We start from the raw sequence: 19,027 nt of genomic DNA, 5'->3' as shown, positions 1-19,027 counted from the left end.
TATATATAACAATGTAAATGATTTGACTGTAAATTCTGACCTATTTTTGTTTCAAATTTTAGTTTACTTTCTTTGATTGCAATACAAATGAAGTAAATTAAGACATGGAGCAAAATAAAATAAAACCCAAAAGAAAATTAAATTAGAATTTGCATTTTTTCATTTGCACTCCCATGCATTTGTATTGGTGCAAATAAATTTAAACTACAACCAAACACACCCTTAAGGACTAGTTTGTTTTGCAGTGATGCAAAAATATGCTACCATAACTGTAAATGATTTGAGTGCAAATTTCAGATGTTGCGTTATTTTATTTGATTGCAGCCTGAAGCAGAATAAGTAAAACCTAAAATAAAATAAAATTGAACCAGAATTTGCATTCTTCTCATTGGCACTCTTAGTGCAAAATTGCAATGCAACCAAACAAAGCCTAACTTGATTTTACATCCCAAATTCGTAACATTCCTATCCACTATCCACTCTGATAAGTTCTGGTCACCGTGATTTCCTCTCTCTCTCTCTCATATGTGACATCGTCTCTGTTGATTTTCAACAATGGCATTTGTTTAATTTGGATCCTCAGTTAGAAACCCTTTTTTTTCTTCTCTGTCCATGGCTGCGGTGCTTGAATCGATTCCTGCTCCACACTCCTCACACCCTCGAACGGCGGTCTCAAGACGAGGCAGACCGTTTGTTTGGACACATACCGGAACATCTCCAGTGCGGTTCTTGTCAGCTACCAGCCCGAACACTGCGAGCCGACGCCGTGGAATCTTCTGCGAAGCTGAAAATGTTCCTTCAAGAGGTTACATATTTAATCTCTCTTTTTCCCTGTCTCGTTTTTCTGACCTCCGTGTTTCCATTACAGTTCTATTGATGATTTGCATGTTCTCTTATATAATTCTCCTCTCGACTACACATAAGTTTTGTAACCGGACACTGCCTTTGTTCGGGCAGGCATTCTAAGGCCTATCACAATAACCAGTAGCTTATTTCGTTGCCATCTTAGACGAAATGGCTCCATAATTCCATTGTGATCTTTTCCGTTGCATCTGATAGAAAAATTTTTCCGTTCAAGTTGCAGTAAAAGGGTTGAAAATGTACCCTCCAAATCTGTAGCAATATAATATGAACCAAAAAAAATGCAGCAATATAATTGATCCTTTTTCTTTCTCTGTTCCTTTTTGTGGGTGGGATATTAACTAGTACACTGGAGTTATCAAAAGTTCAAAATAGAAACTAGAGGGTGTTCTTAAAGGCGGCTACCCTTTTCCAACGAGGTTTCCATTACCAAGCACCGACTTTCATAGGATTTCTGGACTAATTGTACATACTGTGGTAGGGTCTACTATCGGTCAATTACATTCCTATATTCATGGATAATACACAATTTAAGTTGTATATTCGAGGTTGTTATTGCCACTAGCTACTGAGCTTGCTTAGTGCAATTACAGAATAGCATACAATATGTGGGTGCCAATCTTAGTTCAACAATTACAAAATTCAGCAAATAGCCTTGAGTTAGGCAACAACAAAGTCCCATTTAATGAAAATTCTGTCATTTTCTCTAACTATTTTTGTATGTTATCTCCCTGTCTCTGTTTCTTTCTATGGTTGGCTTGTGTTGAATGAAGGCAACTTGAACGCACTTCTTATGCTGCAAGCATTCGCGTCAGATACAGATTCTAATCTTATAAATGAAAGATATTGATGAAAAATGTGCCAGAAATGTGAATTGATAAAAAAAAAAAGAAAAAAAAAAAAACAGATAGGTGTAGTGTCACTTTGTTGTCAGATTTCCTGGGATTTTCATATTCAACAATATGTTTCCATTTTTAAGTTGCACAGGTAAAACTCAATAGGAAGATCACTTGAAAAGATGAAGCCCTACCAAATAGATAAATAAATAAAAGAAAAGATAAAGGATATCATAGTCCATAGGTGCTTACATTATGAACTTAATGCCCAAGCACTTATTTGCCTTGCCTTTCAAGTCAATGAGCCACTTGTCCACTGAGCATGGACAAAAATCACAAGAACTTGATGGTCCTACATATGGTAAATGGATTTTTCTGGTTGCTTTTCCATTATGGTTCATCTAAAATCCAGAAAGTCAAATTCAAGTACTTTCCCGCTGCTGTGAATCTCTAAAGCATCCAGTCTAAGAGATTGCCTACCTGTTGCAGAGTCAGAACTCAGGATTGATGGGAACTTGGGAATGTTCATTATGTATCACATAAGATGTGGGCAGTATCATTGTACAAATATTTAGGGGGCCATTACTTGGTGTAATAGTACAATCTCAGACTGATAAGTATGAGAACATGAGTTTGAGTCTACAAGCAGCTATTTTTATGCCAAAATAAAAAGAAAAAAAAAAAAAAAAAAGAAGGCAAGGTTTGTTTGCAGTCTACCCTCCCAAGACCCTGGATGGCTGGGACCAACATTGGGTAATGGACTAATGACCTTTTTACCATTGCAAAAATATTTCTTAGTTGTCAGTCCAATGATCCAATCATATCCATGTTGCTCCACAGATGTTCTTGTATTACTTTTTCCTATTTTCTCTCCAGCACGGTTGCACCATTTTTCAAGATGCACTTGTCAGTTATTGAACTACATCTTTTTCTTGTATTTTCTCTTGCATTGTTTTCCATTATGCATTTAGCACATTGTATTTGATCATTAGATTACCTTTCTTTAGTCTATTTGATGTGGTTTCTAAATAATGCCCCTCCTGATACAACCAGACTAAAGCTTTTGCAGTTCCAAGGAGGAATGTGATGACTTTGATGCTTTCAAGTTTTATCTTCTCACAAGTTGGCTTTCATGACAGTTCACTGGCTCAACCTTCTATTGGCTTTAGGGAATATATAGATACTTTTGATGGTTATACGTTTAAGTATCCTCAGAACTGGATTCAAGTCCGAGGTGCTGGAGCAGACATATTTTTCAGGGACCCTTTTGTTCTGGATGAGAATATTTCGGTGGAAGTTTCCTCTCCTTCATCTTCCAAGTACAAAAGCGTTGAGGATTTGGGTCCTCCTCAAAAAGCAGGAGAGAAAGTACTTAAACAGTATTTGACAGAGTTTATGTCTACTAGACTTGGCGTACGGCGTGAATCAAACATTCTTTCTACATCATCAAGAGTTGCAGATGATGGAAAGATCTATTATCAAGTTGAGGTTAGGATGGATTAAAAAAAAATACGAAAAAAATGCTTAGGCTCAGTTTGGGAAGAGTGTAAATACAAGTATTTTCAGTGCAAAACCTTGTATACAGTATTTCTAAACCTTGTATTTGCACTGTTCATTTGCACCAAAGCTCAGTTTGGGAAGAGTGCTGCAAGACCTTGTATACAGTATTTCTAAACCTTGTATTTGCACTCATCCTAAACTGAGCCTTGATTGCATACCTTATAGAAATAGTACTACTAAGAACTAAACATTAGGTTGTCCTATCATGATAGCTCTTGCACTGTGAGGTCCCAAGTGATCTTGGACAATACTGTCGAGTCTTGTAATTGAATGATTTGGCTTCATCACATTCTTTCTATCAGATGACAGATGGAAAGAATGAATACATGCATCTTTTTTTTTTTGGGAAATTGGCAGAAGCATAAATCTTCATCATGCAATTCATATCAAATCCAGGATATTTGATTAAAAGTTGCACCTTTGACATTGTATGCAGATAAATATAAAGTCATATGCAAACAACAATGAATTAGCTGTTATGCCACAGGAACGAATAGTACGTTTGGAATGGAACAGGCGTTACCTTTCAGTTCTTGGAGTTGAAAACAACCGACTGTATGAACTGAGACTGCAAACACCTGAAAATGTTTTCTTGGAGGAGGAAAACGATCTGCGCCAGGTCATGGATTCCTTCAGAGTAGTTAAGGTGGCAGCTTGACCATTTAATTGCCATGAGACATCCCTACGCTCTGGTATTTGAGTTCTCTCTGTTCCCCCCCATTCTTTGGTTAGTGTGATTAGGAATTAGACATGTATTATCACTGGTACTTAAATATTCCATTCACTGCATTTAGACATTTTCATCTTTTCATTTCACTTTCTAAGTACTTTATAATAAAAAATAGGCAATTATATGCATAATTCTTATATAGGAAGAAAATAGAAAGGAGTTGTAGTAATTAGTAAACAGTGAGTCTATGCAATTTTTTGTATCCTTTGCCTTACAAACATGGTAGGACGCATGAAAAGCCATAATAAAATACAAAGTTGGATGTGCTTTCTGCGTTGGTCCACGTTTTTTGTATAACAAAGAAAACAAACAAGTGCAGAATTATTTGAAAGAAAAGAGAGTGGCCTCAGTTATGCTCATGTAATCTTTGTTGCTCAGCAGGGGAGTTTTTGTTGCTGCTCAGCCCGGGTCTTGTGAAAACCAACAGCCCAACTGAAGCAGAGAGGGAAGCTGTTTTACAGGGTTTAGTGGTTTACTGCTGGCTAATTCTCTTGCTTTGGATCAGTTGATCGTTGAATCTAATTGCCAAGAGTTGGCGAATTGTCTCTCTGACTCAAATTACAATCCACCTTTGGATTTTTTATTCTCTGTTTGGGAAGTTGTGAAACGTGCTGTTCTTTTGGATGTGTCTTTTATATGTGCAAACCGCTGTTGTAATAGGGCTGCACCTGTGGTTGCTCAGATGAGCTTCTTCTGTTAAAAGAGATTGGTTGGTTGGGTTCTCCTCCTGTTTGGCTGGGTGTCTCATAATCGAGATTGGGAATCTTTTTTGTATCCTGGTTCTAGGTATGCTTTAGCTCAGTTTGTTATAGTTTGTATTGTTTGGGCCTTGAGCCTTTCTTTTCCTTTGAATGAAATCTTCTTTAAAAATAAGATATTTTCGTGTTAGAAACTTCTAATGGAGGAAGACCGATGCTGCTAAGGACCTAAGGTGGGTAACTGGGTATATGATGTGTGTGTGTGTGTGAGAGAGAGAAAGAGAGAGAGAGAGAGGATCCACCGATCCGGGGATATATGATAAGAGTGGGAAGGTCATTTGATCGGAGAAATTTTGGCTGATGACCGTAATACTAGTCCTGTGCCCCCAAATTTGTAGAGTTTTCCAAATGGATCCGATTCGAATATGAATCCATCCTATTCTTTTAAGTCAGATCCGGGCATTTATAAATTATAATAGCTATTAGTTGGATCTGATCATAATTAAAAATATGATCCGTTTATTTAATCAGATTGAATTTGAATATCGTTTGATTCGATCTTGATCAGATCCCATTCTGTATACATATATTAAATACTATTTTTTTTGGTATATAATTATATATAAAATACGAGCTTTTCGTTAAATTTCGTTACAACTGGATGTTAATTATAGATTTATTATGTATGTCAATTCTATACAAGTTTGGGTTCAACTATGATACCTGAAGAATTTCACACCAATCAATCGGTATCGGGAAAGCGATAAACAATCGAGGGGCTTGAATGGTCAAAGCTCTTCCAAGTTTACTAATATTATAATTTATTTAAATATCTAGATAATATAGACGAATTGAATTTGAATCTATGTTTTATATCAAATCGAATTTGGATTTTATATTTTATTGGATGGGATTCAGATATCCATATCTAAACTCAATTTGATCCAATTTATGAAAGATCTTCCACCATCATACCTTTCCGACATCATAGATTTTTTCTACATGTTTATCCATATTAATAATTGATTTAAATATCTAGATAATATAAATGAATTAAATTTGAATCTATGCTTTGTGGGATATCAAATCGAATTTGGATTTTATATTTTATTGGATTGGAGTCAGATATCCCTATCTGAATTCAATTTGATCCAATTTATCAACAAAAAAAAAAAAGAAAAATCAATTTGATCCATTTCTAGCCCCAAACTAAAGAAACTATATTGAAAAGATTAGCAGATAGAGTTTTAGGAACATTTTAGGGTTTAATTGAGACTGCTAAATAGATGCTGAAACCTGGAAGCAAAATGCTGGAAACATTCAAAACTTGAAAATAGTTCAAAATAGAGGAAAAATAGTTATTGCAATGCCTATGTTTCATCATTCAAGAATCAAAATCATAGTTGCAAAAATGCAATGGTACTTCTCTTTTTATAAGTTGGAATCATTTGAACAAGCCACTATCAGCCCTTAATTTTAACAGTTATGAAATGTCATAGGTACTCTATACTTTGGGGGTAGTGACGGCCTGAATTTTAAGGACAACACATTATTACCCTGTACTTTTTGACACATAGTTCAATCAAATCTATAGGAAAGGAAGAGTAGTTTTGGAATTTTAAAATGTTTAGTACAAGATAACTGATGGAATGTTAATGGTTAGACTTAGAATGTATAATTTGAAAATTTCAAGATGCTGCATTGTCACATTTGAACGTTCAAGCCTTGACACTATCCCCAAGGTACAGGATACCTATCTAGAATTTAACTTGAAGGACCTGTCGACCAGGTTTACAGTTTTTTTTTTTTTTTTTTTTTAAGTTTTGGGCCCCATGGTAAAGTTATTTTTCCTGGATATCACTTATCCATGTAAGTGATACTCATCTTCCTGGTGGATTGGGTAAACTTTTCCACTAGGTGAAAGTTTATAAAACTTAATGGGACAAGTTTGTTCATTTTAACATTAACTTTTTATGAATAAAAAAAGTCATTATATATAACTTATCAGGGAATTAAAAGAACATGGATAAATAAACTTACCGATAAGTACTTTCTAAGAAACATTTACTTGGATAAATACATTTACCCGAATGACATTCTAAAAAAACGAGCAAAGCCTAAAAGAGGTATTATAAACTTTCCCACAACTTTTGTGTTTTTCTCCTATTTTCTATCAATCCATGCATAGCCTTAGCCTTAGTGACCTGTTGCACGTTAACTAGAACTAGAGGTATTATAAACGAGTTCGACTATGGATTTTATGAGTAAAGGCACGATATCTTAAAAACTTATAAGTGGTAATCAGTTAATGGAACTGTTGATAATAACAGAAAAGAAATGTGAAGGGCCCATTTGGGACCTCGTAAGATGGCCCATTATGGCTAAAGAGGGGTAACCGACATCTATAAATAGCCCATGAAACAATGAGAAAGGGCATCGAGCTCTCTCTCTCTCTCTCTCTCTCTCAGACTCCTGTGGTTAGCAAGCTCTCATCAATTCTGGTATCAGAGCTTGAGGTTTCGTCCAGAGAAGTGGTTGTCCATGCCGCAGACAAGGTCAGTGTCAGTAGAAGAGAGAATGGATAGAATTGAGGTCGATCTACACAAGTTCTCCGGCGACCTGCGAGAGATCAAGGAAGCGACCTCAGCAGTGATGTCACAATGCGAGAAGCTGAATGCATCGCCGAACAGCAAAGAAAACGGTCCCGAGAGCTCCAGCCAAGACAGTTCTCACCGGTTCGGCGGAAATAATCACCACCAGGTCAGAGTAGATTTCCGGCTTTCAGTGGAGAAGATCCTCTTTCTTGGATCTACAGAGAAGAGCGATGCTTTGATATCCAGGAGATCGCGAGCCATCAGAGAGTAGCGAGCGCTCCAGTGTACTTAGAAGGAGAGGCGATCGGTTCCAGTGGTACAAACGATCGCATCCTCAGATGATGTGGAAAGAGTTTTGGGAAGCCCTCTGTATCTGTTTTGGACCTTCCTCTTTCGAAAACTTTGACGAAGCTTTGTCGAAGCTGCGATAAGAAGGCACGGTACGGGAATACTAGGTTGCATTTGAGCGACTGGCAATGGATGTTTCATTGGCGGTCTCCAAGACGAAATACGAGTAGAGGTGAAGGCCATGCAACCTAGCACCATGTCCGCGGCTGTTGGACTGGCTAGACTCCACGAGGACAGGATAAATAGCTTGAGGAAAACAAACCGAGGCGCAGGACCGATCTTGAAGACTCCACTCAATCGTCCTCAAGGTTAGACCGCCAAGGAAACGACAGTACCAACTCAAACAATTCCTCTGAAGAAGCTCTCATGGTCAGAAATGTAGGCTCGTAGGGATCGAGGCCTCTGCTACAATTGCGACGAGAAATTCTCCTTCGACATAAGTGTAAGCGACATCAGGTGTTCCCCTTACAAATCGACCCTGAGGGAGACCTCGAAGATGACTGGGCCGACGGGAGAGCCGGCCATTTCATTACAATCTCTGACGGGGACACATTCAGCCCAGACCATGCGGGTGATGGGCCGGCTTATGGGCCGACGGGATGCAGTATTAATCGACAGTAGTGGGACTCTGAATTTCATTACCGCTGTGCTGACTAAGCAGTTGGGGTTAGCAATCGAACCGACCGTCCCGTTCTCCGTCCATGTAGCTGATGGTAACTGAATACGGTGTGATGGAATATGCGAAGGGCTCAGGTTACAGATGCAAGGGTGTGAATTCTGAGTGGATTTGTACCCGCTGGAATTCTGTGGGGCTGGGATTCAATGGTTAAAAGAGCTGAGGCCAGTAACATGTGATTGGGCCCATTTCACGATGGATTTCCAGAGCCAAGGCAAACGGTGTCACAAGGTTGGAAACCAGAGCCGATACAACAGCAGAGGTTAAACCTTATTCTGAAGTCAGGAACTGGTGTGAAGGGAGTTATTTTAACAAGCTTGGGCGTGAGTCAGCCAGGCCCAACTTGTCCGGGAGTGACAGTGAACACATGTCTGAAACACAGGAAACCAAACTGCATTTACTACTTACCGGTTACTCAGATGTTTTTCAGGAACTCTCTGGCTTGCCGCCGGTATGGGTGGCAATTTTTCACCCAACCTGCTGAACCTGTTTAATCCACCCAGAATCTAATCCGCACAATCTGTCCATTTACTTGGTGGGTTGTGACATCAACCCATCACTCGATCCACCCATTTAAATGGGTTGGGTTGGGTAGTGGATAACTGTTGGATTAACAATTACAAATATAAATATTAATTCCTTAGCTTTTTTTTTTTTATTTTCTTTATTTGAATTAAATAATTTATAATTAATGCATTAATCTTTTATTAATTATTGACCAAATTTAGTTTTGTCTTGAATCAACACACTTCACCTAACATAAATCCAAATCAATTTCACCCAAGTCCGGATAAGTTCAACACACCTAATCCAACATACCGATCTGGGTCAACTCGAATTTGAAATAGACCTCAAACGGGATGGCTTGGTATCGCTTGCTTTGCCCGGTTTGGATAATCCGGTCCAACCATTATTAACACAGCACGACCCGACCTGACACAAGGTGATCTGGGTCGACCCAAATCTGAAATAGGTCGGACCGAGTGAAGTCCATACCCTAACGAACCAAATCCGGCATGGGTCAACAATGCTAATTGACCTAGATCCTTTGGAGCCTCTGACCTGGGACCGATTTGAATCCGTATCAGTCCGGTCCGACCGAAGTGAACCGGTTCAGCTGGATTTGGACCGACCGTGCTGAATTGGTCCAATCTAATGTGGTCCCGATTGGTCCGAACCGGTTCAATCGGGACCTGATTCGACCGGACTGGTCCAGATCTTAACGGTTCAACCACTCTTGATGTGATTAGTTCAAAGACAATCCAATTAGATAGTTTAAGTTGGTCTGACCGGTTTGAACCTAAGTGATTCGTCAAATCTGAAGCCCAAACATAATTAAATGGCTTTACTGCTTGTGTAAAAATAATGCATGTAATGTAATTTGAACCTTCATCACTTATGTAAATAACAACTGACCAACTTATTTATTAGGATAAAATTAGTTTTTTGTTTTAAGTACATAAATATAAGATTAATGGGTTTGGACAGGTTGGATTGGATTAAAACGGGATTGGGTTGAACCGAACCTATTTAATTTTACATAATTGGATCATTAACGGGTTGGCGAGTAATGGGTTGGATTGAAACTCAACCCAACCCAATTGCCACCACTAGCCGCCGGTGGGGTTACATGATACAGCTTAGTAGCAGCCCGTATTCAGCACCTGACCTCTTGGTTAAGAAGAAAGTTGGCACATGGCGTTTTTGCATTGACTACCGTGCCCTAAATAAAATTACAGTCCGAGATTAGTTTCCAATTCCCGTAATTGATGAACTGTTGGATGAGCTTGGTATGGCTAAAATTTTCTCCAAATTAGATTTACGGGAAGGGTACCATTAGATTAGAGTACATGCTCAAGACGTCTATAAGACGGCATTTAAGACGCACGAGGGCAGTATGTATTTTTTGTGATGCCTTTCGGCCTTACTAATGCTCCATCTACTTCGTATTTGTGGCGTTGTATTCTGATGTTTTTTTATAACATTTTAGTCTACAGCACGGACCGGGAGTCTCACATGCAGCATTTAAGCTACACCTTTGACATTCTTAGGGCCAATCAGTTGTATGCTAAAAAGTCGAAATGTGATTTTTGACAGACGCAAATTCACTATTTGGGACACATTGTCACTGCAGGCACAGTCAGATCTGATCCAGACAAGATAAATTGTATGTTGCAGTGGCCCAAGCCCACAACTGTAGGGGTTTTTTTGGGTCTTACTAGATATTACCGGCGGTTCATTAAGGGGTACGGCACTACGACAGCTCCACTAACAAACTTGCTCAGAAGAATGCATTGCAGTGGTCGGAAGAAGCAGAGAATGCCTTCACGACACTAAAGGTGGCCCTTAGGACACCGCCCATCTTGTCCCTGCCAGATTTTTCAAAACCGTTTGTAGTGGAATCGGATGCATCAGGAAAGGGCGTAGGGGCGGTACTGTTGCAAGACGAAAAGCCCGTTGCCTATTTCAGCAAGGTTCTATCACCATTGGCCCAGGGGAAATCCACGTTTCAAAAGGAGTTAATGGCGGTTGTGTTGACTGTGCAGAAATGGAGGGGGTACTTGCTGGGTCGAGCTTTCACTATTCTCTCCGACCAAAAAAGCTTACGATATCTAATAGAACAACCGGTTCTGAATGAGATACGACAGAAGTGGCTATATAAGTTGTTAGGCTTTGACTTCACAATAGAACACAAAGCAGGTCCGTCCAATCTGGTTGCGGATGATTTGTCAAGGCAACATGAGTGCTGTCAGATGGTAGCTTCTAGGCTCACTTATCCATTTATGAGTCAACTGAGGGAGGAAGCCTCCAATGATACTTGTCTCACTGAGATCAGAAACCAGATCCGGAATGGAAAACAAGTCCCACCCGGTTTCTCCCTTTGTAATGAAACTCTGATGTACAAGGGCAGAATGGTGCTGCCAGGTAACTCAACCCACATTCCGGCCTTCTTAGAGCTTTTTCACGCTTCACCAGTGGGTGGACATTCTGACATCATACGAATATATCGTACGGTATCATCTCGATTTTATTGGGTGGGGATGATGAGACAGATTCGAGAGTATGTTGCCATAAGTGCAATATGTCAAGGGCATAAATATGACAATCAGTCCCCGGCTGGGCTGTTACAGACTATACCGCTCCCGGAACAAGTTTGGGATGAGGTAACCATGGATTTCATTACTGGTCTACCTCCTTCCGGCGGAAAGACAGTCATTGTTGTTTTTGTGGATCGGCTGTCCAAGTATGCGCATTTTGCACCACTTTCCCATCCATACATTGCAGGACAATTGGCCAAATTTTTTGTCTAGGAGGTCTCCCGTTTACATGGCACACCCAAGGCAATTATCTCTGATCGGGACTCAGCTTTCATGAGCCATTTCTGGGGTGAATACTTCCGGGTGCAAGGAACGAAACTCCATCATTCCACCAGCTATCATCCACAGTCCGATGGACAGACAGAGATGGTGAATCGTTCCCTTGAGACCTACCTTCGGTGCTTTACTAGTGATTACCCTGGGAAGTGGACCAAGTGGCTGCCGTGGGCGGAATACTGGTATAAAACCTCTTTTCATGTTTCAATTGGCATGTCACCTTTTCATGCCCTGTATGGAAGAGAAACCACCCTCTCTACTACCTACGAGAAGGGATCCACAGCTGTGGCTGAAGTAGATGCACATCTAGCAAACAGAGATGTCGTCGTTAAGGACTTAAAGGCCAACTTGCTAAAGGCACAACAAATGAAGGCCTACTATGATAAGAAACATCGAGATGTTCAGTTCGAGGTAGGAGACTGGATTTATTTGAAGCTGAGGCCCTACAGGCAGAGTAGCTTGGCCAAAAGGTCCTCTCAAAAGTTAGCTCCCAGATTTTATGGTCCATTTCGTATTGTAACCAAGGTGGGGAAGGTGTCTTATAAGTTAGACCTCCCTAGCTCTTCCAAGATACACCCCACATTTCATGTATCCCTATTGAAGAAACACTTAGGGCCAGTACCTTGGGTTTCAACTTGCTTACCAGAATTTTCTGAGGGGGTTCTACAGCCAGAGATGGATCATATTGTTGACTTCAGGTGGGTACGAGATGGCAATAAGACAGTTCAGCAAGCCTTGGTGGTATAGAAACACCTCCCACCGGAAAACGCCACATGGGAAGACTACTGTCAGCTGCAGCAACGCTACCCGGCCTTAACCTTGAGGACAAGGTTGTTATAAAGGGGGGAGGAGTTGATGGAACTGTTGATAATAACAGAAATGTGAATGACCCATTTAAGCCCATTAAACTAGTGTATAACCGGGGACCTCGCAAGATGGCCCATTATAGCTAAAGAGGGGTAACCGACTTCTAAAAATACCCCATGAAATAATGAGAAAGGCATCGAGCCATTTCAGAGTCTCTCTCTTCCTCTCTATTTTCTGATTTCGGGAGGCAGAGTCTCCCTAGAAGAAGACTCCTGTTGAGCAGGCTCTCATCATCAATCAATCAAACAAGTATAGCATGCAATACACACCCGTGAGAATCCTATTGTATACCAATTCAACGATTGACAAATTTGCGCTGCCATTGAGTGATTTGTGTGTTTCTTCTACACTTTACACCAATTCTTCCAAGATTCTAAGTATGTGTCCGAAAAAAGTATCAGAAAGATGAGCAAGATGCACATGCATATGCCAAGGAAATTTATACAAATCTCACAAACATATTAAACTATTAATAACTCTACACCTAAAGCTCAAATTATATACATAATGTATAAGACAATTTCTATGTACAAACATAAAAAAGCATATCTTAATAGTTAATGCGAAGTATGAACTATCAAAATGCTTTGTGAAACATTGAAATAGTAAAGGACTAAAATGAAAGTAATAACTGTGGTTTAAAAGTTGTCATTCTATTTTAATACACTATTTAATAGGAGTTAAATAAATAAATACAAGTTAACGATTCAATAGGAATCAGATTTGAGATTGCCATTTGCATCTTTAAACCTACTACAGTGATAGGATCCAATTAATAGATACAAAAACAGGAATGAAATCTAGTATCAAATTCCTCGCTACGAAAAACAGGAATAAGATACAGGAAAAGAAGTAATCATTTACATAACCATTCTACTTCTTGCATTACATTTCCTTTTCTTCATTGTACAAATTGGAAATCTCAAATAAATGATCCAAAAACATCTATAACTAATTGTGAGCATGGAAAAACAGTTTGTTATGTATGTTTGCTTTGCAATTTCATTAAAAAATGGGCAAGAGCAGAAAAAAAAAAAAAATTGCACCCAGATCAGGTGCCACCTCCCTTCCTCATTATCTCAACTATGCAGCAATTACATTTTATTTCCATTTTTTTTTTCATTTTCCATATAAACAACTTACACGACACTAAATGCTGACTGTAATGTTGATGAAACATGAGAGGCAATAGTCCGAGAGGCAAATGCTTGAATCTGCTTCTTGGCATCTAAAGAAACACAAGGATTAAAAGCATTAAGAAACAAAATAATGCATCTGAGTTGAAAATTAGCAGTAGGAACTAAGAATACTACAAGAAAGAATAAGAACATTTGCAATCTCAACCACACAGGCACCCCATCTTAAGTTTTTAAACCTAGCAATAAGCAATGTATTAATTAATTTTAGTGATATCACTGAAGAGACTTCACGCTCAAACTTGGTTTTAGTTGGACCATTGCAGAGGATCACATGCTCAAGATATTAACTTATGGGCTTATTTTAAGCATTTAACCAGTAACTAACCCCATAAACAAAAGACTATTGTTAATGATGCCACTGGCTTTGGTTCATTGCACAAAACTTCAAGCTGGTGTTCAGGGTTCAGACCCTGTGGTATTCCAGTGGTTGAATTAGAATTTTTCCAATGCTAGTGTTCAGGTTGCCAATCCTCTGGTATCCCATTGGTTGAATTAGACTTTTATTGCCAACCATGATGAGTTCACATGGTTAATACAAAAGGAATAGGCATTGTTTTGCACGCCTCCAAAATGTCCTACAGATGCTAGACCTAGATGAATTTCTCAGGTAACCCCCCTTATCTATATAACCATCATTTAACATAAGAGAAATTTTAAGCCTTTTATGGTAACAACTTTTGAGCTCTAATGTCGTCATAATAGATACCTTTTTGGGGCCCTTAAATAGATCGTACAATATGTTCCCACACTCCAGAGTCAACAAAGTAACAAACCACTTCTTTATTCACAACAGAGTTTCTTTTCTTCTGTGATCAGGTTTTCTGGACATTTTCAGTGTTCAATAGTGTTTTCTGGAGTCCAGAAAACAACTTTCAAGGTATGGCAGTTGAAGTGCTATGTTACCCAGATACAGCAAGGATGCAGCTGGGTACATCATTGGATACAAATTTTGCACTAAGAAATTGAAGTATCCAGCACAATACGACATAATTGTATTGGTATTCGGGTATCATGGTTGAAGGGCCTAGTAAACATGGCAAAACACTCTGATGAATGATCCCTAGTTTTTCAGTGATCTGTCTTGAAGTTGAAAGAAACTCTCACATTTCCTATAAACAAGGTGAATCCTGATGCTTTGTTGTAAAGAAGAGCGGTTGGGACAATTTGCTCCTGGTTGTTGGTTCAAGAACAATTCAGTAAAGTTCTCTACCACTCCTTTTTAAATTTTGAGCCTCTATTTTGGCATCATATATTAGACATACAAAGTTTTCTTATTACAAGCTTCCAAAGAGCCTTGTTTATGTGGATTCTGGTGTACACAATATCCTTTTGCCTTTTCAAATGCAATTAATATATTTTTTTTTCAGTAAACTGCAAATAACATATCACTGTCTCCAAAAAAATGATCTTATGATATCTTGGGCTACTTTCAGGTGCAGTAGCAGACTAGCAGTCATCAATTTAATATGCTTCAGAAGAATTTGTCTTGTACGTAAAAAAAATCGAATAACTCCATTTGGCCTAAACTTTTGTGAATTAATTAATTTACATCTAGATCACCAATTATAAATACAATGAGTAATCAAGTAAGCAGTTGGAAACATAAAATGGTACCACCACAATTAAAACTAAAATACCCAGTTCAGATGAAAAACTGGTCCAAATTTGCAGAGTTAATATAGATTATAATACCCAATTTTCATTATTTAACCTGTAATGGTACTCAATTATAAAAGCAATGAGTAATCAAGCAAGCAGTTGGAAACGTAGAATGGCACTGCCACAGTTAAAACTAAATGCCCAATTCAGATGGAGAAATAATCCAAATGTGCAAATAACCAATGTAGACTATAATACTTAATTTTCATTCTTTAACCCATAGTGGTACTCAGAAATCAGAAGATGATACAAATGCATTTGTTGATGCATGGACCCTACACGCTAATTGCTCCTTGAAAATAAAGTTCTAACAAAGAAATCTACACATCTGCCTTGTGGACCAGGGTCATCTGCTGCAGCGCAGACATCAAAGAACACTTCTCACAAAATTTCCCATACCAAAATCAACCTCCTTGTACAGATTACAGATAGCAGGGTTGTTGCTGACTGTATCCTAGAAAGGAGGAATCACTAAAAGTTTGGAAACTTCATCGGTTTAATTTTTGGCAATTTGCCATGGATCTATCATTTTGCAGGAGTAATACAAATTGGAATATCTTGGAGGGAAATGGATTTTGTGAAAATACAATTATTGCCTTTTTTCTATATATTGAAGGAAAGGATCTTAGGCATTTGCTGCAAATATCTTAGTTGATGAGAGCAAGGTGGTCAATCAAGTTCTATATGCTCTCTACCATTTTTAATCTAGTTAGGCACTAGAAGGATGTCAGATTTTAGGGTTTTGCACAAAGATGGGATAAACTAATCTATCAACCATACTAGAAAAGTTAACTTTGGCCAACTAGGCAATTTAATAATTTCCCAGGTAACAATTCAAAACAGTACATATACGTTGGCTAATGAAAGGATTAAAACAAAAAATTGCATACCTTTGCGGCATTTAGTGAAGCCAACAATATTTGCAATGCTGAGGCTCAAACAAACTCCTACAACTAGGAGATAATCTGGTTCAAACCTTATGATTGAAAATATTCCAAGGAAGATCCAAGCAACTGCCTGTGCATAAGAAGATTGCTCTAATAGATCTATCAAAATAAGTACATAAATAAATAAAAAGATAGTTCTAACAGAAGAAACTTTATATCTACAAGAGAAGCACTCAAGTATTTGAAGTTTTATGGTCATTCAATGCATTCACTAGTTCATTTTTTTAAATTACTAGGGTATATCATGAATACAGACCGTGCAACCATTTGCACATAAAGGAAAGTGTTACCCAAGCTGGTAAAAAGTAATATGACCATCTAAGTACTGCACATATACCTTGGTCAGGATGACATCTCATTGAACTGGATCCTAAGATCAACAAATTCACCAGAAAATGGCCAAAGCCAGAAGTGGAGTTGCTAGAGCTTCTTTCTTCTTTTTTATTTCTTTTGAAGGAAACCTTGCCAACCCCGTGGAGTTGCCAAAGACAGAAGTGGCCTAAGTCTCTGCTACGAACAGCAGGAAACCTTACCAACCCACTGGTTGGCACTTTGCCTAGAGCTTCTTTTCATTGGGGGATGAGAATACTAGGGTTGCCATTGTATTCAGCTGATATTACCTTGGTCAACTCCTGAGGAGCTGCCTTATGTTTCATTTTTTCTTGCTTTTTATTTGTGGTCTTCCTTTCAACATCAAAGTCAGAAGGTTATCTGTACATTATGCTTATTTATATTAATAAAGCACTTTGATCATTGCTACTTATAAAAAAAAGCAATATCCATATGCTGGAGCACTTGTCCATGCAAAGTAAGCATAGAAGTTCACCCCCCTCCACACCTCTCTCTCTCTCTCTCCCTTTGGCGCATGCACAAACACCTATGGATATAAAAAATTCACAATCATACCAGTTCCCCAAGCCACCACTACTGCGCAGTTACACAAATCTTCAGGAAACTCCAGCCACAGACCTTAGAAACCATAAAAGACTAGAACCAAAAAGCTTAACTTCTCAGTGATTCTTCAAATCTAATGGTATATAAATTCAAATGTACCATGTTAGAAATTTTATCTGATAGTACATCTGTGGTGTATTAACTTACCGCAAGGTAAAGGGTCCACCAGAAAAGCCATGAATCTTTCTTATTCATTCGAGCCAATGACTGTACATAAAACAACAATAAATACAGAACATAAGATGGAGGTAAAATTATAGTCTAAAATTTGTAGTAGGGATTTATTGTACAGAAAAATATATTGTATATATGCATACTAACCTCTTGGTCAAGGCATTCAAATTTCCAGACACTTTCACCCTGATCATCTATTTCATTCCACCACCTCAGACCAACTAATATCCGTCCACTGACATTTTTCACTACCCAAAAATCAAGAGCAGCAAGAAGCACTGTAACCACAAAAATGACGACAAAGCTACTAAAGAATAGGGCAGAAAGAATGTAGAACGCCAAAGCTGCAGCCTGTCAAAATCCAAAAAATAGTTAATCACATAACAACATGAGGTTACGCAAGAGAAAGGAAAAAAAAAAAAACCTTGTCAAAAAACAACATACCTTGAAGAAAACATGAAAGAAGCATGTCTTTGGATTGGCATAATTTTCCGCAGGCTGCATTACGAAGGAAAACCATATGACTTAAGAAATAGATAATAAATGTAAGCAAAGCCATTCAAAACTGAACTAGATTAGGGCCAATTAGGACATCCGACTTGGACTTCTCCATGGCCTAAAGCCGAGTAAGAAAAAATTTTTGTCCAAATGTGCTTTCTTATTGGGGAGGGATATAAAATAAAAATTGCTTAGGCAATAACATCAATTGATAATTTGCAGGTCATAGCTTGGAAAGTTGGTTTTTTGAACCTCGATTTCGATAAATTCAAACGGATACATCAGGCCAACCTTGTCTGATATATATAGGAATCAGGCGACCCTACAGATGAACAGATCTATGTAAATGATGATAGAGAGATAACTTACAGTCTAGGAATGAAGAAAACAAAATCTAGCAAGTGCTCTGATGCAATGTAAGAATTCACACATGATGACGTTTACACAAAAATGCATCCAAGAAAAGAATACAAAAACCAATTCTTTGATGAACAGGCTTATAAACTGTGATAAAAATGAAATTTATGTGAATTCTATAGCAAAAGGAGACGCTGGTGAGAAATCTTGTTGTATGATTTACCGGATTTAGATCCATAACAAGAGATGTAAATGCTTTCTATTGAAATCTCCCGGGGATCTCCAGATTCGTGAGAGAAGAAAAACCAGAGTAAGATCTTTCCCTCTACTTCGTTTTCTCTTTCTTCTTAGCTAAGGTTGAATTCTTCAGTTTTATTCTCGGGAGAGCGCTCTATGAGGAATTCTGATGGGAGCCATTGTAATAACGACGCGCGATTGGTGGGCGTCGGAGGCTCGCAAAAAATGGAAAAGGGAAATTTCAAGTTTCATTAAATTACCCCTAAATTTTAGAAAACTGGCAACTGTTTAGAAATTGTCTTAAATTATCCGTAAGCTTTTTAACAATTAACCAAATCTTCCCTGTGGTTAATATCCATTAATGTTCTATAACAATCCGTTCATAAAACTTGATATGTGGCATATAAATAAGTTTAAAACCCAAAATTACCCTGTTACAGTCAATTTTGCCCTTCATT

At 38.3% G+C, this 19,027-nt stretch overlaps 2 protein-coding genes across 11 annotated transcripts; one reads left to right on the top strand and one right to left on the bottom strand.

Annotated features, from left to right (window-relative positions):
* The first annotated feature begins 364 nt into the window (after positions 1 to 364).
* PPD1 (Photosystem II reaction center PsbP family protein) lies at positions 365 to 4,860 on the top strand. Of its 9 annotated transcripts, none has more exons than XM_088941089.1 (4): positions 365 to 805; positions 2,767 to 3,185; positions 3,694 to 3,949; positions 4,369 to 4,860. In XM_088941089.1, exons 1-3 carry the CDS (start codon positions 613 to 615, stop codon positions 3,913 to 3,915), a joined length of 834 nt encoding a protein of 277 aa, XP_088797215.1. In that variant the 5' UTR covers positions 365 to 612; the 3' UTR covers positions 3,916 to 3,949; positions 4,369 to 4,860. The 9 variants fall into 9 exon arrangements, with proteins under 9 accessions (XP_088797215.1, XP_088797216.1, XP_088797217.1 ...); XM_088941090.1 differs by having other exon boundaries at positions 433 to 805; positions 4,366 to 4,860; XM_088941091.1 differs by having other exon boundaries at positions 457 to 805; positions 2,758 to 3,185; positions 3,745 to 3,949.
* An 8,543-nt stretch (positions 4,861 to 13,403) lies between these two features.
* On the bottom strand, positions 13,404 to 18,947 carry LOC148861169 (Golgi apparatus membrane protein-like protein ECHIDNA). Of its 2 annotated transcripts, XM_088941471.1 has the most exons (7): positions 18,556 to 18,802; positions 18,228 to 18,297; positions 17,922 to 17,975; positions 17,625 to 17,828; positions 17,451 to 17,510; positions 16,293 to 16,419; positions 13,404 to 13,772 (listed from the first exon to the last, which is right to left on the bottom strand). In XM_088941471.1, the coding sequence occupies exons 2-7, from the start codon at positions 18,255 to 18,257 to the stop codon at positions 13,684 to 13,686; spliced, it is 564 nt and encodes a 187-aa protein (XP_088797597.1). In that variant the 5' UTR covers positions 18,258 to 18,297; positions 18,556 to 18,802; the 3' UTR covers positions 13,404 to 13,683. The 2 variants fall into 2 exon arrangements, with proteins under 2 accessions (XP_088797597.1, XP_088797598.1); XM_088941472.1 differs by lacking the exon at positions 18,228 to 18,297 and having other exon boundaries at positions 18,556 to 18,947.
* Positions 18,948 to 19,027: the final 80 nt, after the last annotated feature.

This window comes from Nelumbo lutea, chromosome 4, assembly GCF_056320005.1.
Source record: "Nelumbo lutea isolate HS-2025 chromosome 4, American lotus-T2T, whole genome shotgun sequence".
In the NCBI taxonomy this organism is placed as follows: Eukaryota; Viridiplantae; Streptophyta; class Magnoliopsida; order Proteales; family Nelumbonaceae; genus Nelumbo; species Nelumbo lutea.
Note: the sequence above shows the minus strand (reverse complement) of the source record. Positions and strands in the feature narration are given on the sequence as shown.